Source organism: Mixophyes fleayi, chromosome 7 (genome assembly GCF_038048845.1).
Source record: "Mixophyes fleayi isolate aMixFle1 chromosome 7, aMixFle1.hap1, whole genome shotgun sequence".
Lineage (NCBI taxonomy): Eukaryota > Metazoa > Chordata > Amphibia > Anura > Limnodynastidae > Mixophyes > Mixophyes fleayi.
The window spans coordinates 153896674-153923182 of record NC_134408.1 but is presented as its reverse complement, the minus strand read 5'-3'; the positions used below and the strand labels follow the sequence as shown (position 1 = coordinate 153923182).

Genomic DNA, 26509 nt, shown 5'->3' with positions numbered 1-26509 from the left:
ATTATTGGATGGTGGGACATCATGCTGGGGGTCCTTTCCTGGTGTATGATGACTTTTAAGGATCACTGGATGGTGATACATCATGCTGGGGGTCCTTCCCTGGTGTATGATGACTTTTGAGGAACACTGGATGGTGATACATCCTGCTGGGGGTCCTTCCCTGGTGTATGATGACTTTTGAGGATCACTGGATGGTGATACATCCTGCTGGGGGTCCTTCCCTGGTGTATGATGAATTTTGAGGATCATTGGATGGTGATGCATCCTGCTGGGGGTCCTTCCCTGGTGTATGATGACTTTTGAGGATCACTGGATGGTGATACATCATGCTGGGGGTCCTTCCCTGGTGTATGATAACTTTTGAGCATCATTGGATGGTGAGACATCATGTTGGGGGTTCTTCCCTGGTGTATGATGACTTTTGGGGATCACTGGATGGTGATACATTATGTTGGGGGTCCTTCCCTGGTGTATAATGACTTTTGGGGATCATTGGATGGTGATACTTCATGTTGGGGTCATTCCCTGGTGTATGATGACTTTTGGGGATCACTGGATGATGAGACATCATGTTGGGGGTCCTTCCCTGGTGTATGATTACTTGTGGGGATCACTGGATGGTGATACATTATGTTGGGGGTCCTTCCCTGGTGTATGATGACTTTTGGGGATTATTGGATGGTGGGACATCATGCTGGGGGTCCTTTCCTGGTGTATGATGACTTTTAAGGATCACTGGATGGTGATACATCATGCTGGGGGTCCTTCCCTGGTGTATGATGACTTTTGAGGAACACTGGATGGTGATACATCCTGCTGGGGGTCCTTCCCTGGTGTATGATGACTTTTGAGGATCACTGGATGGTGATACATCCTGCTGGGGGTCCTTCCCTGGTGTATGATGACTTTTGAGGATCATTGGATGGTGATACATCCTGCTGGGGGTCCTTCCCTGGTGTATGATGACTTTTGAGGATCACTGGATGGTGATACATCCTGCTGGGGGTCCTTCCCTGGTGTATGATGACTTTTGAGGATCATTGGATGGTGAGACATCATGTTGGGGGTTCTTCCCTGGTGTATGATGACTTTTGGGGATCACTGGATGGTGATACATTATGTTGGGGGTCCTTCCCTGGTGTATAATGACTTTTGGGGATCATTGGATGGTGATACATCATGTTGGGGTCATTCCCTGGTGTATGATGACTTTTGGGGATCACTGGATGGTGAGACATCATGTTGGGGTCCTTCCCTGATGTATGATGACTTTTGGGGATCACTGGATGGCGAGACATCATGTTGGGGGTCCTTCCCTGGTGTATAATGACTTTTGGGGATCATTGGATGGTGATACATCATGTTGGGGTCATTCCCTGGTGTATGATGACTTTTGGGGATCACTGGATGGTGAGACATCATGTTGGGGTCCTTCCCTGATGTATGATAACTTGTGGGGATCACTGGATGGTGATACATTGTTTTGGGGGTCCTTCCCTGGTGTATGATGACTTTTGAGGAACACTGGATGGTGATACATCCTGCTGGGGGTCCTTCCCTGGTGTATGATAACTTTTGAGCATCATTGGATGGTGAGACATCATGTTGGGGGTTCTTCCCTGGTGTATGATGACTTTTGGGGATCACTGGATGGTGATACATTATGTTGGGGGTCCTTCCCTGGTGTATAATGACTTTTGGGGATCATTGGATGGTGATACATCATGTTGGGGTCATTCCCTGGTGTATGATGACTTTTGGGGATCACTGGATGGTGAGACATCATGTTGGGGTCCTTCCTTGATGTATGATGACTTTTGGGGATCACTGGATGGTGATACATTATGTTGGGGGTCCTTCCCTGGTGTATGATGAATTTTGAGGATCATTGGATGGTGATACATCATGTTGGGGTCCTTCCCTGGTGTATAATGACTTTTGGGGATCATTGGATGGTGATACATCATGTTGGGGTCCTTCCCTGGTGTATGATAACTTGTGGGGATCACTGGATGGTGATACATTGTTTTGGGGGTCCTTCCCTGGTGTATGATGACTTTTGAGGAACACTGGATGGTGATACATCCTGCTGGGGGTCCTTCCCTGGTGTATGCAGTGCTATAGGGATCACTGGATGGTGATATATAATATTATAGTTACATATTTGGTAAATATTTGAGGTTCTCAGACTGGGACACACCCGAGCCCTCTGATTGGACGCTGCAAGCAGAGTTCCGCCCTCACACACCTTCAGCCAATGACAGGTCTGGATCTGCTCACAGCGGGGAGAATGATCACCTGACAGCTGAACGGGCAGAGCCGAGCACAACACCCGGAATACACCCGTCCCAGGGCGCAGCACCCGGAACACACCCGTCCCAGGGCGCAGCACCCGGAACACACCCGTCCCAGGGCGCAGCACCCGGAACACACCCGTCCCAGGGCGCAGCACCCGGAATACACCCGGCACAGGGCAGAGCTCGGACATAGGATCTTCCATCAGCACCGCGGACAGAGACTGGAAATGGCCCCGCTCAGAGTGAGCATAATCGGCTCCGGCAACTGGTGAGAGCCCCTGTATTATATTATATTATATATTATCAGTATAAGGACTTGTACTATAAACGTCCCTGGATGTTATATTTCTGGTTATGGCTCAGTCTTAATTATCATATAATCTCATTTTAGAGCAACTGGCAACAAATTAAAGGATTAGACTGTTAACAGCAGCACAGAGTATTTCAGTTCGACCAATTCCTTTATATATGGGCACCCCTGAAGTGGGAGGAGTTAGACCACTGATGGGCCCTAAGAACAGGGCCACCCCATCAGCACGTCTATCCTCTAGCTGGTAGTCACAGAACCCGTCCTGTTACCGCGGTCTCAGCACATTACAAACATACTTCTAGTATAAACCAATCAGGCGATCAGCCTCCGTGGCCCAGGCTATGGGCATGTCGTAGTGTAGAAGAGATTAGTTACGTGGAAGCGGGTTGGGTACCATATGCAGACGGTGAATGTGCCGACGCTGATAATGTCCCCATCACAATGGTGACAGTGTAAATGGCGACATATTCATTCTGTCTACATGTTTAAAATGGGGACATTGTGACTATGAACAGTGATAATGTCGACATTCAAAGGGCAATGCCAGCGTAAGCCAGCAGCCTGCTGGCAATACCACCGGCGGGTCCGGCACAAAATAGTTGATATAAAAAAACAAAACACAAACATGAGCTGCGAACTGAAATCCAGCAAGAAAAGTTCCGTAATAACGGTATTTGCGCGCGCGCCGCGTTACTTTATGCAGTAACACCAACAATTGAATATGCCCCAAATAATGAAAATAAACTATTTTAGCTAAGATCATTTTGAAAATCATAAAGCACAATGCGATAAACTGTCTGTGGCATCACAGGTGGTGCTGCCAACTCACTGCCCACATCTAGCACTCGCCCGCAGAGAACAGGAAGAATGATTGGGGGGAGAAGGGGGCAGCAGAGTGATATATTCATGGGGTGCACCCAGAAATCTGATGCTATAACAGACTGTGATAAATATAAATGTAACAGATTCACGACAGTAGAAGACACAGAGTCACAAGAGAACCGCGGATGTAGTGGAGCTCTGCCATATACAGAGGTGCTGTACACACCCATAATTACACAGAAGATGAGTTTTTCCTCCAAATACAGAAATTAATTGTCATTACTTTTATATTTTTGAGGAAATAGCAGAAATGTAACAACATAATTCATATTAAGCCAATAAGTTGTACATTACCTATAATGCATCAGGGTTAGCTGACCTGAGAATGAGCAGACTCTCCCTGAAGCCGTCCTGTAGACTGTGAGGGTTACACATGAATTAATAATAGATGATCATTTACCATGTATGTGGGATTGTGTTACAGGGGATCCGCTATCTCTAAGATCATTGGTAACAACACCAAGAGGTCCAACCGCTTCCATCCAGTGGTGAACATGTGGGTGTTCGAGGAGATGATCGATGGACGGAAGTTAACAGAGATTATCAATCAGGATCACGAGAACGTCAAGTACCTCCCTGGTCACCGACTGCCCCGGAATGTTGTAAGTGTTTCTTTTCTCTTGTCAGGATCTGTTATATCAGGATAACACCCCAATTACCCTCTACCTCTGGCAGCCAGCACCACAACACCACAACACCACAACACCAGGACAACACAGGTTTACACTGATAAAAGTTCAGTCTTTAACTAGAATAGAAGATCCAATCCCAGCTCCTTTCATAATAAAGATCAGAACTGCAGCAAAGTAGAAGAAGTTCAACATTGACACAAAGAACCGGAACAAGAGACACAAAGGGAGAAGCTGAGGAGCTGTAACGTAGTACACGGCGGAGACTGTATCCGGACACACAGTAACGACCATGGAGTCAGGACGGAGCCGCCACTCGCGTCTCCTTAATACCACGCATGGCTCAGCGGGTACAGGTGACACAGGTACAGGAGACTTAGTGTGACAGCAGGTGAACCAGACACAACCAGTGCAGGACAGGGCATAGTTCAGTAAATATAGACTTCAGCCTTAGTCAGTACACACAGGTACAACCCCAGCACAGCAGTGTGTAGCAGCAGTACACACAGATACAACACCAACACAGCAGTGTGTAGCAGCGATACAGTACACACAGGTACAACCCCAGCACAGCAGTGTGTAGCAGCAGTACACACAGATACAACACCAACACAACAGTGTGTAGCAGCGATACAGTACACACAGGTACAACACCAACACAGCAGTGTGTAGCAGCGATACAGTACACACAGGTACAACGCCAACACAGCAGTGTGTAGCAGCGATACAGTACACACAGGTACAACACCAACACAGTAGTGTGTAGCAGCGATACAGTACACACAGGTACAACGCCAACACAGCAGTGTGTAGCAGCGATACAGTACACACAGGTACAACGCCAACACAGCAGTGTGTAGCAGCGATACAGTACACACAGGTACAACGCCAACACAGCAGTGTGTAGCAGCGATACAGTACACACAGGTACAACCCCAACACAGTAGTGTGTAGCAGCGATACAGTGCACACAGGTACAACGCCAACACAGCAGTGTGTAGCAGCGATACAGTACACACAGGTACAACACCAACACAGCAGTGTGTAGCAGCGATACAGTACACACAGGTACAACCCCAACACAGCAGTGTGTAGCAGCAGTACACACAGGTACAACCCCAGCACAGCGGTGTGTAGCAGCGATACAGTACACACAGATACAACACCAACACAGCAGTGTGTAGCAGCGATACAGTACACACAGGTACAGCACCAACACAGGAGTGTGTAGCAGCAGTACACACAGGTACAACACCAACACAGGAGTGTGTAGCAGCAGTACACACAGGTACAACACCAACACAGCAGTGTGTAGCAGCGATACAGTGCACACAAGTACAACGCCAACACAGTAGTGTGTAGCAGCGATACAGTACACACAGGTACAACACCAACACAGTAGTGTGTAGCAGCGATACAGTGCACACAGGTACAACACCAGCACAGTAGTGTGTAGCAGCGATACAGTACACACAGGTACAGCACCAACACAGTAGTGTGTAGCAGCGATACAGTACACACAGGTACAACACCAACACAGCAGTGTGTAGCAGCGATACAGTACACACAGGTACAGCACCAACACAGTAGTGTGTAGCAGCGATACAGTACACACAGGTACAGCACCAACACAGCAGTGTGTAGCAGCGATACAGTACACACAGGTACAGCACCAACACAGTAGTGTGTGGCAGCGATACAGTACACACAGGTACAGCACCAACACAGCAGTGTGTAGCAGCGATACAGTACACACAGGTACAGCACCAACACAGCAGTGTGTAGCAGCGATACAGTACACACAGGTACAGCACCAACACAGCAGTGTGTAGCAGCGATACAGTACACACAGGTACAGCACCAACACAGCAGTGTGTAGTAGCGATACAGTACACACAGGTACAACACCAACACAGCAGTGTGTAGCAGCGATACAGTACACACAGGTACAGCACCAACACAGTAGTGTGTAGCAGCGATACAGTACACACAGGTACAGCACCAACACAGTAGTGTGTAGCAGCGATACAGTACACACAGGTACAGCACCAACACAGTAGTGTGTAGCAGCGATACAGTACACACAGGTACAGCACCAACACAGTAGTGTGTAGCAGCGATACAGTACACACAGGTACAGCACCAACACAGTAGTGTGTAGCAGCGATACAGTACACACAGGTACAGCACCAACACAGTAGTGTGTAGCAGCGATACAGTACACACAGGTACAGCGCCAACACAGCAGTGTGTAGCAGCGATACAGTACACACAGGTACAACGCCAACACAGCAGTGTGTAGCAGCGATACAGTACACACAGGTACAACACCAACACAGCAGTGTGTAGCAGCGATACAGTGCACACAGGTACAACACCAACACAGCAGTGTGTAGCAGCGATACAGTGCACACAGGTACAACCCCAGCACAGCAGTGTGTAGCAGCAGTACACACAGATACAACACCAACACAGCAGTGTGTAGCAGCAGTACACACAGGTACAACACCAACACAGCAGTGTGTAGCAGCGATACAGTGCACACAGGTACAACGCCAGCACAGCAGTGTGTAGCAGCGATACAGTGCACACAGGTACAACCCCAGCACAGTAGTGTGTAGCAGCGATACAGTACACACAGGTACAACGCCAACACAGCAGTGTGTAGCAGCGATACAGTACACACAGGTACAACGCCAACACAGCAGTGTGTAGCAGCGATACAGTGCACACAGGTACAACCCCAGGACAGTAGTGTGTAGCAGCGATACAGTACACACAGGTACAACCCCAGCACAGCAGTGTGCAGCAGCGATACAGTACACACAGGTACAACGCCAACACAGCAGTGTGTAGCAGCGATACAGTACACACAGGTACAACGCCAACACAGCAGTGTGTAGCAGCGATACAGTACACACAGGTACAACGCCAACACAGCAGTGTGTAGCAGCGATACAGTACACACAGGTACAACGCCAACACAGCAGTGTGTAGCAGCGATACAGTACACACAGGTACAACGCCAACACATCAGTGTGTAGCAGCGATACAGTACACACAGGTACAACGCCAGCACAGCAGTGTGTAGCAGCGATACAGTACACACAGGTACAACGCCAGCACAGCAGTGTGTAGCAGCGATACAGTACACACAGGTACAACGCCAGCACAGCAGTGTGTAGCAGCGATACAGTACACACAGGTACAACGCCAGCACAGCAGTGTGTAGCAGCGATACAGTACACACAGGTACAACGCCAGCACAGGAGTGTGTAGCAGCGATACAGTACACACAGGTACAACGCCAGCACAGCAGTGTGTAGCAGCGATACAGTACACACAGGTACAACGCCAGCACAGCAGTGTGTAGCAGCGATACAGTACACACAGGTACAACGCCAGCACAGCAGTGTGTAGCAGCGATACAGTACACACAGGTACAACGCCAGCACAGCAGTGTGTAGCAGCGATACAGTACACACAGGTACAACGCCAACACAGCAGTGTGTAGCAGCGATACAGTGCACACAGGTACAACCCCAGCACAGTAGTGTGTAGCAGCGATACAGTACACACAGGTACAACACCAACACAGCAGTGTGTAGCAGCGATACAGTACACACAGGTACAACACCAACACAGCAGTGTGTAGCAGCGATACAATACACACAGGTACAACACCAACACAGCAGTGTGTAGCAGCGATACAGTGCACACAGGTACAACCCCAGGACAGTAGTGTGTAGCAGCGATACAGTACACACAGGTACAACCCCAGCACAGCAGTGTGCAGCAGCGATACAGTACACACAGGTACAACGCCAACACAGCAGTGTGTAGCAGCGATACAGTACACACAGGTACAACGCCAACACAGCAGTGTGTAGCAGCGATACAGTACACACAGGTACAACGCCAACACAGCAGTGTGTAGCAGCGATACAGTACACACAGGTACAACGCCAACACAGCAGTGTGTAGCAGCGATACAGTACACACACGTACAACGCCAACACATCAGTGTGTAGCAGCGATACAGTACACACAGGTACAACGCCAGCACAGCAGTGTGTAGCAGCGATACAGTACACACAGGTACAACGCCAGCACAGCAGTGTGTAGCAGCGATACAGTACACACAGGTACAACGCCAGCACAGCAGTGTGTAGCAGCGATACAGTACACACAGGTACAACGCCAGCACAGCAGTGTGTAGCAGCGATACAGTACACACAGGTACAACGCCAGCACAGGAGTGTGTAGCAGCGATACAGTACACACAGGTACAACGCCAGCACAGCAGTGTGTAGCAGCGATACAGTACACACAGGTACAACGCCAGCACAGCAGTGTGTAGCAGCGATACAGTACACACAGGTACAACGCCAGCACAGCAGTGTGTAGCAGCGATACAGTACACACAGGTACAACGCCAGCACAGCAGTGTGTAGCAGCGATACAGTACACACAGGTACAACGCCAACACAGCAGTGTGTAGCAGCGATACAGTGCACACAGGTACAACCCCAGCACAGTAGTGTGTAGCAGCGATACAGTACACACAGGTACAACACCAACACAGCAGTGTGTAGCAGCGATACAGTACACACAGGTACAACACCAACACAGCAGTGTGTAGCAGCGATACAATACACACAGGTACAACACCAACACAGCAGTGTGTAGCAGCGATACAGTGCACACAGGTACAACGCCAGCACAGTAGTGTGTAGCAGCGATACAGTACACACAGGTACAACGCCAACACAGCAGTGTGTAGCAGCGATACAGTACACACAGGTACAACGCCAACACAGCAGTGTGCAGCAGCGATACAGTACACACAGGTACAACGCCAACACAGCAGTGTGTAGCAGCGATACAGTACACACAGGTACAGCGCCAACACAGCAGTGTGTAGCAGCGATACAGTACACACAGGTACAACGCCAACACAGCAGTGTGTAGCAGCGATACAGTACACACACGTACAACGCCAACACATCAGTGTGTAGCAGCGATACAGTACACACAGGTACAACGCCAGCACAGCAGTGTGTAGCAGCGATACAGTACACACAGGTACAACGCCAGCACAGCAGTGTGTAGCAGCGATACAGTACACACAGGTACAACGCCAGCACAGCAGTGTGTAGCAGCGATACAGTACACACAGGTACAACGCCAGCACAGCAGTGTGTAGCAGCGATACAGTACACACAGGTACAACGCCAACACAGCAGTGTGTAGCAGCGATACAGTACACACAGGTACAACGCCAACACAGCAGTGTGTAGCAGCGATACAGTACACACAGGTACAACGCCAACACAGCAGTGTGTAGCAGCGATACAGTACACACAGGTACAACGCCAACACAGCAGTGTGTAGCAGCGATACAGTACACACAGGTACAACGCCAACACATCAGTGTGTAGCAGCGATACAGTACACACAGGTACAACGCCAGCACAGCAGTGTGTAGCAGCGATACAGTACACACAGGTACAACGCCAGCACAGCAGTGTGTAGCAGCGATACAGTACACACAGGTACAACGCCAGCACAGCAGTGTGTAGCAGCGATACAGTGCACACAGGTACAACGCCAGCACAACAGTGTGTAGCAGCGATACAGTGCACACAGGTACAACGCCAGCACAGCAGTGTGTAGCAGCGATACAGTACACACAGGTACAACGCCAACACAGCAGTGTGTAGCAGCGATACAGTACACACAGGTACAACGCCAACACATCAGTGTGTAGCAGCGATACAGTACACACAGGTACAACGCCAGCACAGCAGTGTGTAGCAGCGATACAGTACACACAGGTACAACGCCAGCACAGCAGTGTGTAGCAGCGATACAGTACACACAGGTACAACGCCAGCACAGCAGTGTGTAGCAGCGATACAGTACACACAGGTACAACGCCAGCACAGCAGTGTGTAGCAGCGATACAGTACACACAGGTACAACGCCAGCACAGCAGTGTGTAGCAGCGATACAGTACACACAGGTACAACGCCAGCACAGCAGTGTGTAGCAGCGATACAGTACACACAGGTACAACGCCAACACAGCAGTGTGTAGCAGCGATACAGTACACACAGGTACAACGCCCACACAGCAGTGTGTAGCAGCGATACAGTACACACAGGTACAACGCCAACACATCAGTGTGTAGCAGCGATACAGTACACACAGGTACAACGCCAACACATCAGTGTGTAGCAGCGATACAGTACACACAGGTACAACGCCAGCACAGCAGTGTGTAGCAGCGATACAGTACACACAGGTACAACGCCAGCACAGCAGTGTGTAGCAGCGATACAGTACACACAGGTACAACGCCAGCACAGCGGTGTGTAGCAGCGATACAGTACACACAGGTACAACGCCAACACAGCAGTGTGTAGCAGCGATACAGTGCACACAGGTACAACGCCAACACATCAGTGTGTAGCAGCGATACAGTGCACACAGGTACAACGCCAGCACAGCAGTGTGTAGCAGCGATACAGTGCACACAGGTACAACGCCAACACAGCAGTGTGTAGCAGCGATACAGTGCACACAGGTACAACGCCAACACAGCAGTGTGTAGCAGCGATACAGTGCACACAGGTACAACACCAACACAGCAGTGTGTAGCAGCGATACAGTGCACACAGGTACAGCACCAGCACAGCAGTGTGTAGCAGCGATACAGTACACACAGGTACAGCACCAACACAACAGTGTGTAGCAGCGATACAGTACACACAGGTACAACGCCAACACAGCAGTGTGTAGCAGCGATACAGTACACACAGGTACAACGCCAACACATCAGTGTGTAGCAGCGATACAGTACACACAGGTACAACGCCAGCACAGCAGTGTGTAGCAGCGATACAGTACACACAGGTACAACGCCAGCACAGCAGTGTGTAGCAGCGATACAGTACACACAGGTACAACGCCAGCACAGCGGTGTGTAGCAGCGATACAGTACACACAGGTACAACGCCAACACAGCAGTGTGTAGCAGCGATACAGTGCACACAGGTACAACGCCAACACATCAGTGTGTAGCAGCGATACAGTGCACACAGGTACAACGCCAGCACAGCAGTGTGTAGCAGCGATACAGTGCACACAGGTACAACGCCAACACAGCAGTGTGTAGCAGCGATACAGTGCACACAGGTACAACGCCAACACAGCAGTGTGTAGCAGCGATACAGTGCACACAGGTACAACACCAACACAGCAGTGTGTAGCAGCGATACAGTGCACACAGGTACAGCACCAGCACAGCAGTGTGTAGCAGCGATACAGTACACACAGGTACAGCACCAACACAACAGTGTGTAGCAGCGATACAGTACACACAGGTACAACGCCAACACAGCAGTGTGTAGCAGCGATACAGTACACACAGGTACAACGCCAACACAGCACTGTGTAGCAGCAGTACACACAGGTACAACACCAACACAGCAGTGTGTAGCAGCGATACAGTACACACAGGTACAACGCCAGCACAGCAGTGTGTAGCAGCGATACAGTACACACAGGTACAGCGCCAGCACAGCAGTGTGTAGCAGCGATACAGTGCACACAGGTACAACACCAACACAACAGTGTGTAGCAGCGATACAGTACACACAGGTACAGCGCCAGCACAACAGTGTGTAGCAGCGATACAGTACACACAGGTACAACGCCAACACAGCAGTGTGTAGCAGCGATACAGTACACACAGGTACAGCGCCAGCACAACAGTGTGTAGCAGCGATACAGTACACACAGGTACAACGCCAACACAGCAGTGTGTAGCAGCGATACAGTACACACAGGTACAACGCCAACACAGCAGTGTGTAGCAGCGATACAGTACACACAGGTACAGCACCAACACAGCAGTGTGTAGCAGCGATACAGTACACACAGGTACAACACCAACACAACAGTGTGTAGCAGCGATACAGTGCACACAGACTACAGACGAAGGTGAGACTGTCAGGCAGCCAGAGCAGTACTCGGCACAGAGCAGGGTGCAGGTAATTGCTGAGAGGATCCATCAGCTGACTAGGGATCCTGTACTGACTGGATCCTATATAAGTACAGCTATTCCCTCCAACACCCGTACAGCACCAGATTAACCCTTACTGGGTTTCTTGAGAGCCAAACAGCTGACAATCTGATAAAGGTCCGTGAATCATAATTCCTAGTAAGTCCCATGTATTGCACTTTCTGTATATCAAACATTACTGAAGGCCTCTGATGACAGCAAGGCTAGAGCAGCTTGTAACACTTGTGTGATCAGTTACACAGTTATACAGTTATGATGCATCATTCCTCAGCGGGGGGGCAGCCAAATTTTAGCCCTGGGGCCAAGACTCGACTCAGCAGCCCATTACCTCTTAAAGGTAAAAAACTGCAGGTGACCCAGCCCCAGGTGGCCGTTATGGGACCAGCCTGGGGGGCAGATGCCCCCAGCCCGGCCGGCCCCTGGTCCTCAGACTGTTCTGATAATTCCTTCTGCCAAATCATCTGTTCATTCCCAGAATCCAGACAATACAATAACATTGGTCCCTACACTGTCGCCCTCTGTGCATCGGAGAGCTGAGCCCTGTCCTCACCAACTGATCCTCGTTTAATCTGCCCACATTACATTAGTGATACCACAGTGGTATGAAGCCCCCCAGAAGAGGACCTCAAGGACTATAAAACAGAGACACATATTTACACTAATGAGCAGAGAACTGCTGGGACCAGTAGTACACCCAAGTGGGCTCTTTGCAATACGTCTGTATTAAGTGAACACAGTATCCTGCACTAACCTGCGTATTCAATCAGAACAGAGCGCGTTTACCTATAACACACGTGTGTAAATAACCCCCACATGCCCCGATAGCAGCTTCTCTCTCTATATAAGAGCTGAGATACCAGTATCTTGGGTGGGAATTTGTTTTTGCATTATAAAATGAGTGCTTACATGTGTATAATTACTGCAAGTAGTGGCAGCTCACCTCAGCACACTGCTCTATATTATATCTGGTTATACACGTACATTCAGCCATACAGGGTATAGTGTAAGAGCCTGGCAGAGAGATGAGCTGAGGAATGAAGCTCTCGCTCCATAGTCGTATCCTTTTCTACTATATATTATCCCAGCAGAAACCTCACATGTGAACAAGTCCTAAAGATTGATGGTTATATTCAGTAATTGTCCCAATATCGCAGCGTCGGGGGGGCTTAACGTAACCGATGCAAGATAATCTAAACCCACATAAACTGGGTGATTACCAGACATGTAGGAACATGGGGTCTGAAGGTGAGTGCTATCGGTCTGTGGGGGGTCTTCTGTGGACCAGACACAGGCGGTGTAATCTGCAAGTCTTCCGACCCCCACGTCTGCCCACCTTAAAGCTGCGGACCCAAGGGAAGGTCGTTACACAAGGGATGGACACATTGGACAAATCCGCCCATTAGACTCTGAGTCTGGTTGACGGTCGTCCACAGAGGGAGATTCTGGTCGTCTCCCCCTGAATCCAGTTCACCTCCAGTGGATTTTGATGGATCTGCTGCTTGTTTGGGGCTCAGTATACAGTGATTTCCAGACTTAAAATGAAGCAGAATATTTTATTAATGAACCTTTCTGTACAAATCACTTATTACTTATAAACATTTATATGATTTTCACCTTTAAATGATCATTTAAGTAGCTGTTAAACTGTTATGTTGTCCGTATTATCTCCTTGTACTGTACAACGCTGCAGAACATACTCGTACTGTATGAGTTAAGAATAATAGATATGTAACATAGATTATAAGCTCCTATGGGTAGGATTCTGTTACCGGGGCACATGTGTTGGTCATGTTATCCAGCAATATATACTGTACAGCGCTGCAGAATGTTGGCGACTTAGTAATCGATGTAGAAGAGGATTAAACTGTGCAGCAATGTGGAGGGCACTAAATAAAGCAAACGCAGCACCTCCCCCCCCCCCCAGGAGAACCCAAAAGGGCGTTTGCGATGGATGTGCCGCAGTTTACCAGCTGATGTTTTCTTGTCATCCTAATAACTATGTGTTATTAATAAGTATAATACTCTCCTGCAGCTGGCGGTGCCGGAGCTGGCGGAGGCCGTGTCTGGCACAGATATCCTGGTGTTTGTGGTGCCCCACCAGTTTATCAGCAGAATCTGTGACCAGCTCATTGGCCACCTGAAGTGTGGAGCCTTCGGGATCTCTCTGATCAAGGTGAGGATGATGATGGGGGTACCAGACCTGAGACGTGAGGTTTTAGGGACCCTTAATGTATTCCAGCCATAAGAGGTAAATCGTGATGGAACAGCGGTCACAGAACAGTCATCTGGGTCAGAGCTGAACAATCAGTTTATTGGCCAAGATAAAATAAGTCAGAGAAAGTGATTTACTAACATCACTGAAAGGTGTAAAGCACAGCAACCAATCAGAGCTTGGCTTTCTGTGTCTAGCATGCACCAGACATAAAAGCTAAATACTGATTGGCTGTTTTTGGGTTACTGCACATTTGTGTCTCTGAGCAATGCTATGAAACCATCCTAATAAAGGGGGAGTTCCCAGCAACCCCCTCTCCTGCCAGGCCCAGGCAGCTTGAGATTGGCTGGTGGTTAAGGGGGATTTTGGGGCTCCCTGCTTTGATCCCATGTCAGTAGGGATTAATTGAATCTCTACTTATGTGGGGGGAAAAACAGCCAATTAAAAGTGCCGTGTAACGCACACGTGGGAAACCTCATTGAAATGAATGAGAAAGCGATGAGATCTTTAAAACATCACTGATTTTTTATTTATTTTTTTAACCGACGATAATCACATTGGAAAGAAAGCTGACGTCTGACAGGGTAGAAAGTTGGAGCAAAAAATTCTCTCTTTTTTTTTCCAAATGTAAGAAATTGACCATAATTAGATTCTCCCCATATACTTAGACAGAATAGCGCCCTCTAGTGGCCACATCATGGACACTTGTAGAATACTGGTTGAGGGTCACTAAACATGATTCCCTCTAAGGGTGAAAGTTGTCAGTGGAACTGTCCATGTAGCGGATAATTCATATCTCCTCACCTACAATTCACATCTTCCAGCCAGGCCTCCAGCATTCTGGGAACCTCTAGGTTAGGACAGTCAGTGGCGCCATCATTATCTAGAACAAACATGTCATGAAAGACCCTTCGTCTCCCATGATCATGTGTTGAACTGCGTAGAACCAGTGTCAGGAGCTGGGTGAGAGCGCCCTCTGCTGGGGACTTGTCATGTTGTCACATAATCTTCTTGGTCCCTGCAGGGAGTGGACGAGGGGCCCGATGGATTGAAGCTGATCTCGGATATTATACGTGAGAAACTGGGCATAGAAGTCAGTGTCCTGATGGGTGCAAACATTGCCAGCGAGGTGGCGGAGGAGAAGTTCTGTGAGACCACAATCGGTGATAATAATAATAACGACTTCATTTATGTGACGGATGATTCACTTGTGTCCTAATGTGGACAGTAATGAAGATTATAGTAATGTAGATTATAGTAATGTAGATTATAGTAATGTAGATTATAGTAATGTAGATTAAGTGCTAATAGCAGATTTTACATTTATCTACATTTTGCAAACAAACCTAGGACGTGCGCACGTTTTGTATATAACGAGCGCAGAGACAAAAAGAGGAAGAAATCACATCTGTCAGTGGTACAAATATGGAGGAGCAGAGTTCCTGTAGGAAATTATTTCCAGGAAGGGAGTTACCTTTAGAAGAAATATTCCAGAAGAAAGGAATCAACGCTCTGCAGAATATAACTCCATGCATTGGTCAAGGGGTTCAGTTAGCAATGTTCTGCAGATCTCTAGAGTCATCTCCCATGATGCTCTCTTGTCCACCAGACCTGAAGGCTGCCTATGACATAACTAGTAAAGGACACAGTGTAACATTGTATCAGTGGAGTTATTGTGAAACCTGATTAGTGTAATACAGATTTTGCATTATTAATTCTCAGCGCCTGGGGGCTTATTCCATATCCCAGTACAACACGTTCCTTCCAGGTGACTCACACTGAATAACAAGCTCTATCTATGCCCTGGCAGCTTCCAGCCAGTTCCTGGATATAATATTCACTGACTCACTGAGTGAGCGGTGTCTGGTACAGGGCGACAATACTGACTGCTTCTCTCTCTCCCCAGGATGTAAAAACCAGAAACACGGGCAAATCTTCAAAGAACTGTTGCAGACACCAAACTTCCGTATCACCGTGGTGGAGGACTGCGACACCGTGGAAATCTGTGGGGCGCTGAAGGTAAAGTCTGTCCCACACTGAGGTGTAACCATCGGCCCAGAGTACAGATAAGCTGGAGGGCACACAGCATGACAGAGATAGAACATGCAATGCAGACGAAGATGCGATTGTACAATGTGATTGTACAATGAATGTAAAAATCTAAGTATTTGTTTTTGTTCTTGCTACATGGACAACTTCATACTGCTGCTTCTGTAGCACTTTTACATTCTCTATTGTATCGTAGCCTTGGGTGGCAGAGTGATGAAAAGGGGGCGTGGCTTGACATTTGGCAGGGGGTACAGAATTACATAAGGATGTGCCCGGGGTGAGAAGAACAATTGTCATCTCTGTATTAAGAGTCACATTGTGTAAATGTCACTGTTTGATATGTAGCACTGAATTAGGTGTCATATTCTGACATCTCCCAACATTTGGATCTTGGAAGCTGGGACACACTCCTACAGCATCGCGGGTCATGAAGATGCGAGGCCGACGCCTAGCGCCCCGCCTGTAATGATGTCCAGACAAGCAATATAGCTCCCAACAATTTTGACAAAGTTCTGACCGGTAGGACAGTGGCCTAGGAGCAGGGAAGGTGTGGTACTCGGTGATATCACCAAATATCCCAATGTGCCACCTGAGGACACAGAATGACAGCTTCAATACAGGATAGTTTCACTTTAGGTCATTTTTAGTAAAATATCATGTCATATAAATCATGTATGGAGTATGACATGTATGTACTGTGTCTGGCCTGTGTTTTATTGTTCTCCTCTCCATCAGAACATAGTGGCGGTGGGAGCCGGTTTTTGCGATGGTCTAGACTTCGGTGATAACACGAAGGCCGCGGTGATCCGGCTCGGGCTGATGGAGATGATCGCGTTCGCTCGGCTGTTCTGTAAAGGCTCCGTAGCCACCAGCACCTTCCTGGAGAGCTGCGGCGTAGCCGACCTCATCACCACCTGTTACGGGGGCAGGAACCGCAAGGTGGCGGAAGCCTTCGCCAAGACCGGGAAAGTGAGTGAGACGGAGACCACTGTGCTCTTATGATGGTTAATGCATCTTATTTAGGCTGCAGCTCCAGGGGTAGATGGATATGTCCCTCCTCTGTGTATCTGTCTAGTAATAAGGCCAACAAGCTTACATAAAAGTATATACAGATCACTACCCCCCACGTGATATTCAGTCTGTCACATACATGGTAGAAGATCCATCTATTTCTGTCATATTGTTTCAGTCCATCGAGGAGCTGGAGAAAGAGATGCTGAACGGACAGAAGCTGCAGGGTCCACAGGCCTCAGCCGAGATCTACAAGATCCTCAAACAAAAGGACATGATTGACAAGTAAGATCAACCTCATCCATACATTATAATCTATTGTTATAGATCCTAAATCTCCGTCCCACCTCTTTGCTTTCTTACCGCTCTATTAAATGACATCTCAGCAGGGGAGGGAGGCACAACCCGACTCCGCAGTCTATTTTAAAGGCAGTAAGATGCAGGTGACCCACCCAAGGTATCGCACTACGGGACTGGCCCGGGGGAGCAGATGCCCCCGAGGGTGTAACAGTCACCCACACGCTGGCGGCAGCCGCTGTGTGTCACTATATACATCCGAGTGTGTAACAGTCACCCACACTCTGGCGGCAGCCGCTGTGTGTCACTATATACATCCGAGGGTGTAACAGTCACCCACACGCTGGCGGCAGCCGCTGTGTCACTATATACATCCGAGTGTGTAACAGTCACCCACACTCTGGCGGCAGCCGCTGTGTATCACTATATACATCCGGGTGTGTAACAGTCACCCACACGCTGGCGGCAGCCGCTGTGTGTCACTATATACATCCGAGGGTGTAACAGTCACCCACACGCTGGCGGCAGCCGCTGTGTGTCACTATATACATCCGAGTGTGTAACAGTCACCCACACGCTGGTGGCAGCCGCTGTGTGTCACTATATACATCCGAGTGTGTAACAGTCACCCACACGCTGGCGGCAGCCGCTGTGTATCACTATATACATCCGAGTGTGTAACAGTCACCCACACGCTGGCGGCAGCCGCTGTGTATCACTATATACATCCGAGTGTGTAACAGTCACCCACACGCTGGCGGCAGCCGCTGTGTATCACTATATACATCCGGGTGTGTAACAGTCACCCACACGCTGGCGGCAGCCGCTGTGTGTCACTATATACATCCGGGTGTGTAACAGTCACCCACACGCTGGCGGCAGCCGCTGTGTATCACTATATACATCCGGGTGTGTAACAGTCACCCACACGCTGGCGGCAGCCGCTGTGTATCACTATATACATCCGGGTGTGTAACAGTCACCCACACGCTGGCGGCAGCCGCTGTGTCACTATATACATCCGGGTGTGTAACAGTCACCCACACGCTGGCGGCAGCCGCTGTGTATCACTATATACATCCGGGTGTGTAACAGTCACCCACACGCTGGCGGCAGCCGCTGTGTGTCACTATATACATCCGGGTGTGTAACAGTCACCCACACGCTGGCGGCAGCCGCTGTGTGTCACTATATACATCCGAGTGTGTAACAGTCACCCACACTCTGGCGGCAGCCACTGTGTGTCACTATATACATCCGGGTGTGTAACAGTCACCCACACGCTGGCGGCAGCCGCTGTGTGTCACTATATACATCCGAGTGTGTAACAGTCACCCACACGCTGGCGGCAGCCGCTGTGTCACTATATACATCCGGGTGTGTAACAGTCACCCACACGCTGGCGGCAGCCGCTGTGTGTCACTATATACATCCGGGTGTGTAACAGTCACCCACACGCTGGCGGCAGCCGCTGTGTCACTATATACATCCGAGGGTGTGTAACAGTCACCCACACTCTGGCGGCAGCCGCTGTGTGTCACTATATACATCCGGGTGTGTAACAGTCACCCACACTCTGGCGGCAGCCGCTGTGTGTCACTATATACATCCGGGTGTGTAACAGTCACCCACACTCTGGCGGCAGCCGCTGTGTATCACTATATACATCCGAGTGTGTAACAGTCACCCACACGCTGGCGGCAGCCGCTGTGTGTCACTATATACATCCGAGTGTGTAACAGTCACCCACACGCTGGCGGCAGCCGCTGTGTGTCACTATATACATCCGAGTGTGTAACAGTCACCCACACTCTGGCGGCAGCCGCTGTGTGTCACTATATACATCCGAGTGTGTAACAGTCACCCACACGCTGGCGGCAGCCGCTGTGTGTCACTATATACATCCGAGTGTGTAACAGTCACCCACACGCTGGTGGCAGCCGCTGTGTATCACTATATACATCCGAGTGTGTAACAGTCACCCACACGCTGGCGGCAGCCGCTGTGTATCACTATATACATCCGGGTGTGTAACAGTCACCCACACGCTGGCGGCAGCCGCTGTGTCACTATATACATCCGGGTGTGTAACAGTCACCCACACGCTGGCGGCAGCCGCTGTGTGTCACTATATACATCCGAGTGTGTAACAGTCACCCACACGCTGGTGGCAGCCGTTGTGTGTCACTATATACATCCGGGTGTGTAACAGTCACCCACACGCTGGCGGCAGCCGCTGTGTGTCACTATATACATCCGAGTGTGTAACAGTCACCCACACGCTGGCGGCAGCCGCTGTGTATCACTATATACATCCGAGGGTGTAACAGTCACCCACACGCTGGCGGCAGCCGCTGTGTATCACTATATACATCCGGGTGTGTAACAGTCACCCACACGCTGGCGGCAGCCGCTGTGTGTCACTATATACATCCGAGGGTGTAACAGTCACCCACACTCTGGCGGCAGCCGCTGTGTGTCACTATATACATCCGGGTGTGTAACAGTCACCCACACGCTGGCGGCAGCCGCTGTGTATCACTATATACATCCGAGTGTGTAACAGTCACCCACACGCTGGCGGCAGCCGCTGTGTGTCACTATATACATCCGAGTGTGTAACAGTCACCCACACGCTGGTGGCAGCCGCTGTGTGTCACTATATACATCCGGGTGTGTAACAGTCACCCACACGCTGGTGGCAGCCGCTGTGTATCACTATATACATCCGAGTGTGTAACAGTCACCCACACGCTGGCGGCAGCCGCTGTGTCACTATATACATCCGGGTGTGTAACAGTCACCCACACGCTGGTGGCAGCCGCTGTGTGTCACTATATACATCCGAGTGTGTAACAGTCACCCACACGCTGGCGGCAGCCGCTGTGTGTCACTATATACATCCGAGTGTGTAACAGTCACCCACACGCTGGCGGCAGCCGCTGTGTATCACTATATACATCCGAGTGTGTAACAGTCACCCACATGCTGGCGGCAGCCGCTGTGTGTCACTATATACATCCGGGTGTGTAACAGTCACCCACACGCTGGCGGCAGCCGCTGTGTGTCACTATATACATCCGAGTGTGTAACAGTCACCCACACGCTGGCGGCAGCCGCTGTGTATCACTATATACATCCGGGTGTGTAACAGTCACCCACACGCTGGCGGCAGCCGCTGTGTATCACTATATACATCCGAGTGTGTAACAGTCACCCACACGCTGGTGGCAGCCGCTGTGTATCACTATATACATCCGAGTGTGTAACAGTCACCCACACGCTGGCGGCAGCCGCTGTGTGTCACTATATACATCCGGGTGTGTAACAGTCACCCACACGCTGGCGGCAGCCGCTGTGTCACTATATACATCCGAGTGTGTAACAGTCACCCACACGCTGGCGGCAGCCGCTGTGTATCACTATATACATCCGAGTGTGTAACAGTCACCCACACGCTGGCGGCAGCCGCTGTGTGTCACTATATACATCCGGGTGTGTAACAGTCACCCACACGCTGGCGGCAGCCGCTGTGTATCACTATATACATCCGAGTGTGTAACAGTCACCCACACGCTGGCGGCAGCCGCTGTGTGTCACTATATACATCCGGGTGTGTAACAGTCACCCACACTCTGGCGGCAGCCGCTGTGTGTCACTATATACATCCGAGTGTGTAACAGTCACCCACACGCTGGCGGCAGCCGCTGTGTGTCACTATATACATCAGAGTGTGTAACAGTCACCCACACGCTGGCGGCAGCCGCTGTGTGTCACTATATACATCCGAGTGTGTAACAGTCACCCACACGCTGGCGGCAGCCGCTGTGTGTCACTATATACATCCGAGTGTGTAACAGTCACCCACACGCTGGCGGCAGCCGCTGTGTGTCACTATATACATCCGGGTGTGTAACAGTCACCCACACTCTGGCGGCAGCCGCTGTGTGTCACTATATACATCCGAGTGTGTAACAGTCACCCACACGCTGGCGGCAGCCGCTGTGTATCACTATATACATCCGAGTGTGTAACAGTCACCCACACGCTGGCGGCAGCCGCTGTGTGTCACTATATACATCCGAGTGTGTAACAGTCACCCACACTCTGGCGGCAGCCGCTGTGTATCACTATATACATCCGAGTGTGTAACAGTCACCCACACGCTGGCGGCAGCCGCTGTGTGTCACTATATACATCCGGGTGTGTAACAGTCACCCACACGCTGGCGGCAGCCGTTGTGTGTCACTATATAATCTAATTGCGATTTCTGTAAACTGGAATAAAGTGATGTGAAAATATCTTTCTCCTCCACCGGTGACTGTGACTCTGTGGAAATGTGAATATGTAAAATGAACAGATTTGCTCACTGAATAATATAATAAACCTTTGAGCTCCTTATTTTCAGACAAATTCTCCGTCTCGGTTGCAGGTTCCCCCTGTTCGTGGCTGTGTATAAGATCTGCTATGAAGGACGGCCGGTCCTGGAGTTTATCTCCTGTCTGCAGAACCACCCTGAGCATTATTAGCACAGAGGATTGTGGGTGAAGCGGTATCTTCCATTGTCCAGGATATACACCTATATAAACGTCTGAATAAAATGCTGGTACCCGCACAATGAGTTATACACCATTTCTTCACTTGTAATCCAGACACTGCGTACGAACTGTGTTACATTATGTGTATAACCACATACAGCCATATACACAAAAGGGTGATTATTATTGGAATAATGATGGTATTACAACCCATTCATGTAAGATAAGATTAGTGGTGGTAAATTGTTGTCAGTTGTGACTGCAAAGATCTTTCTGGAATTTGGTGGAGTAATTGTGGATTTTAGGGGAGATTGAGTTGCTGGTTACGTGCGGCGCAGACGGGAGGAATCTGCGCACCTTTAGGGGGTGTGAGGAGTGCTATAACGTTACGCTGCCTCTTCCTGGACGTTCCGGAGACACATTGCTCTGACTTGAATCTCTCGCTTAGAATGGGCAAATGTTAAACAAATTCACCAACTCATTTTAATCAGAACATAATCATGTTAAAAACTATTTTTTTAGCCATATAAATGAAAGAACCAATTGGAAAGGCAGAAGGAAATAAAGTCAGGTAATACATCAATGTATTAAAATATAGGAATATAAGAGAATGGAATAATTATATATCAGGTTGTTATATGCTTAGTCTATTATATTCCTAATCACTTCTCACCGGGACACTGGGCGTCTCCCATCCTCATATATGGAGCCACCAGGTTATAAAAAACAATGTACATGTAACAGAGAAAAAGTTTGGGAAAATAACTTACGTTAAAGTTGCACTTTGGCAGTAATTATAGGTGAATTAGGTGGAGGGGAAAAGAACTTTGAAACTTTCTGCTATTTTCTTGCCTATAGATCAAAATGTAATAATTGTATTTCAGTTACCGTGATGCTGACGATTGCTGTGTTACATACATACCGCATGCCTTGGATATAGACCTTCTTTGTCTCAGTTTGTTAATTTACTTTTATTAATGAATCTACTTATTGAAAAGAACGTCTGAGTTTTATTATTTATCTACATTATTACAGTATTTTGTGCAAGATGCAGATTTATCCGTCCTGTTAAATCCCACTTTCTGGCAGCCTGTACTGTCCGTGCAATGCCTGGGTCTACCTGCAGGTGTCACCAGAGGAGGCAGGACAGACCAAGAACTGAAGCTCCTCCCCCTCTATAAAGAGCCCCCTCCAGGACTCAGACTCCCATTTAACAGAGCTGTAGAGGTGTAAACAGATAGGAAATAGAGGAAACCTCTTATAAGAAAGAGGGCAAAACCATCCATGTCCTGGAAAAATCAAAGGGGCACAAAGTGCACTGAGAGTACCGGCTATAATAAATCTACCGACCCTGCGTCCAGTGCAATGTGTGGGACATACCAAAACCTGCCCTGCAAAATATTGGGTGGGAAAACCAAAAAGGCATTATAAACAGAAATGACCATGACTACTTACCAACCAAAAACCAGAGGATACCCACGTGGTTCTACCTACCCAAAATCCACCAAATACCACAGCAACCATGTATGCAATTCAATCTCTTTTACAATCCAATCAAAAGTACTTTGATCAGTTTCTACTGTAGTTAAAAAAAAAAACAGTTGCCTACAAGACACAAGTTCTAAGCCAACCTGGTAAAATAGACTGGCAGGACACCTTCCCATTAGCAACTTGTAACAATCATCATACACGCCACAAATCAGGATGCACACGTGTCCACCAATACTTGCACACAACTGAACAGAAGACTTCATGGCAGCAAACATTACATTATTTCAGAGACATCTTTAAAACAAATACGGGGACAGCTATGGGGATCCAATTCACACCTACCTATGCCAACTTTTTTATGGGAAGAAGGCACTAGAACAAAATGCCCACTCCAGACACACAATAACAGACAAAACTATTTATACAACAACCTATCACTAATCTGTAGATGGTTCTCCAGGAATGTAGTCGTTGCCAACACCCTAACTGGCTAGACAACATTCTCTGCCACCACTTCAAAGGCTTAAACAAGAACAGCATTAACCAGGTAACTTACACACAGCAAGAAAGCACCTTAAAAATACATCTCCAACCACAAATACAATCCATATGCAAACATTAACTTACATCAAGAAACCAAGAAAATTACAAATAATTTTACTATCCAAGATAACCAATCATATAAAGTAGTTGAAACAACACTGGCCTATACATAAAGGGATAACTACCAATAACACCTAAAGTAATATATATCAAAGCACCAGATGTAGAAAACAAACTAGTATCTGGCTACCTCCCACTGTGATAAAATGGCAAGACGGAGATAGACAACAAGATGATGGTTTCTCGCACTGTGGAAGTTGCAACAAGTAAAAAGTCACCCAACCAATAAAACAAATAATCTCCAGATCCAAAATTAGTGCACAAAAAAAATGTTTTAATTAATTTATATGTTGTATACACAAGTGGCCTACACTACATAGGACACCACAAGGAAAAATAACTAGAGTTGCAGAACACATTGGAAACATAAAGAGTCACTAAACATGATAAAGATCCTTCTAAACGGTTATTCACAAAATTAAAACTGGTCAGTAAATTCAGGAGAGAGGGAACTTGACATCACAAATATCACAAGAATTACTAAGAATGAAGACACCACATTGAGTTTGACCGTATCTCCCAACCGTCCCGATATGGGGTCTCTGTCCCACCAACACGATCTGGACAGCTTTTTTGGTAGGTGTTCTGTTCACTGCTGCTCCTGATGAGCTTCATCTACCTCCACTGGTGCCACCTAGAGGTGAACCCAGACATTGCACTGACAGCTAGGACTGGCAGATAAATATTCAGTTTATCGGACATATCCCCCCATCGCTCCCACAAACCCCCTGCTCCTGAATCTTGGGATCCAGCAGAGATGAATGATAGCACATGCAACAATATAGAACATATTCCACACAAATTAATTTTGTTCAGTCTTTATTGACACATTGTTACCAGATATAAAATAGCTGAACAGCTTCAGGTTACAATGTAATAAATCACATTAAAAAAAGGTCTGCGAATAACAAATGTCTTTTATCCTGGCTGTCACCTAGAGGACATTTACATGGCAGAAACGTGGTATTGTCCTTAAGACAGATCCCTACATTTGTGGTTGTAGTTTGCCAGCTTGGTAGCAGACATATATTTGTACAGATCACCTTCCAAAATACTATTATTACCTAAAGCAAAAATACATTTCCCTGGTCAACCCAGAATAACGCAAAACCTACACATGTGGCAAGAACGGTATAATGTGTTATTGTTGGGGTATCCGTGGGGAGGAGGTGGAAAGGATCACAACAGAACTACAACAGGTCCTTGATTCTGCCATGCGCTGTTCCCTCCCCTTCCGTACCCAGTGCCCCTAATACTATAATAATACTGTGACAGGGATACGGACTCACATTCCTGGCACATAGAGGATTCAGACTACACAATCTTACAATTATTTCATTAACATTAGAGGTAGTAATTCATCACATACATACAGGACACTGAGCAGCTAATAATGCCGTGGTCTTCATATAATCACAGACACGTCAGTCATAATATCGAGACTATACCCAACATGATCCTACGCCACTTCTGTTCCCAGCGTTCAGAGCACCGTCACATTAATGGCGTCTTCTGGCCCCTGAGTCAGATAAATTATACGTCACACGGAAACGATCACCGTGGTCTGTAACACAACGGTCCGTCTGCCAGTTATATCTATGTAATATGTGGGCAGTAGACCAGCCCTATACGCAGGGGACATAGAGCCATTTCCACGACAATAAAACGCTTTTTACAGACCAGAAATGACAAATAAATAGTAGTGACAGTTAATGCAGTTTATATAGTAATATCTGCACAAGGGCACACAGCATACATAGGTTGTAAGCTGGCGAGCGGGGCCCTCTTACCTCTCCGTCTGTCTGTATTACCCAGTAAGGTCTTATTAATGTTTGTTCCCAATTGTAAAGCGCTACGGAATTTGCTTGCGCTATATAAACGTTGATGATGATGATACATAAAGGTGGACGACCCCAATAAACTAACAAGTGCTGTAAGATCTGTATGAGAACATGGTGACCCTTACATAGAATGGATATAAATGTTAGATATATTGCAGTAACATCCCATATCATGTGTGTTATGTGAGACGGGACGCAAG

The 26509-nt window shown here is 48.2% G+C and overlaps 2 protein-coding genes across 3 annotated transcripts in view; one reads left to right on the top strand and one right to left on the bottom strand.

The window, feature by feature from the left end:
* Positions 1 to 3976, bottom strand: part of OSBPL11 (oxysterol binding protein like 11) — a 38853-nt gene extending 34877 nt beyond the window's left edge. The window contains exon 1 of one of the 2 annotated variants that reach the window (XM_075181252.1): positions 3890 to 3976. Coding sequence is in view for 1 of the 2 variants with exons in the window: in XM_075181251.1 (XP_075037352.1) it covers positions 3809 to 3864 (56 nt within the window). In the remaining variant the exon portion in view is untranslated. Of the gene's footprint in view, positions 1 to 3808 lie in introns of both variants that reach the window. The other variant, XM_075181251.1, reaches the window with a different exon arrangement.
* On the top strand, positions 2310 to 23314 carry LOC142098412 (glycerol-3-phosphate dehydrogenase 1-like protein). Its single transcript, XM_075181254.1, has 8 exons — positions 2310 to 2565; positions 3914 to 4091; positions 14240 to 14380; positions 15444 to 15582; positions 16326 to 16438; positions 17204 to 17437; positions 17658 to 17764; positions 22209 to 23314. Exons 1-8 carry the CDS (start codon positions 2525 to 2527, stop codon positions 22303 to 22305), a joined length of 1050 nt encoding a protein of 349 aa, XP_075037355.1. The 5' UTR covers positions 2310 to 2524; the 3' UTR covers positions 22306 to 23314.
* Positions 23315 to 26509: the final 3195 nt, after the last annotated feature.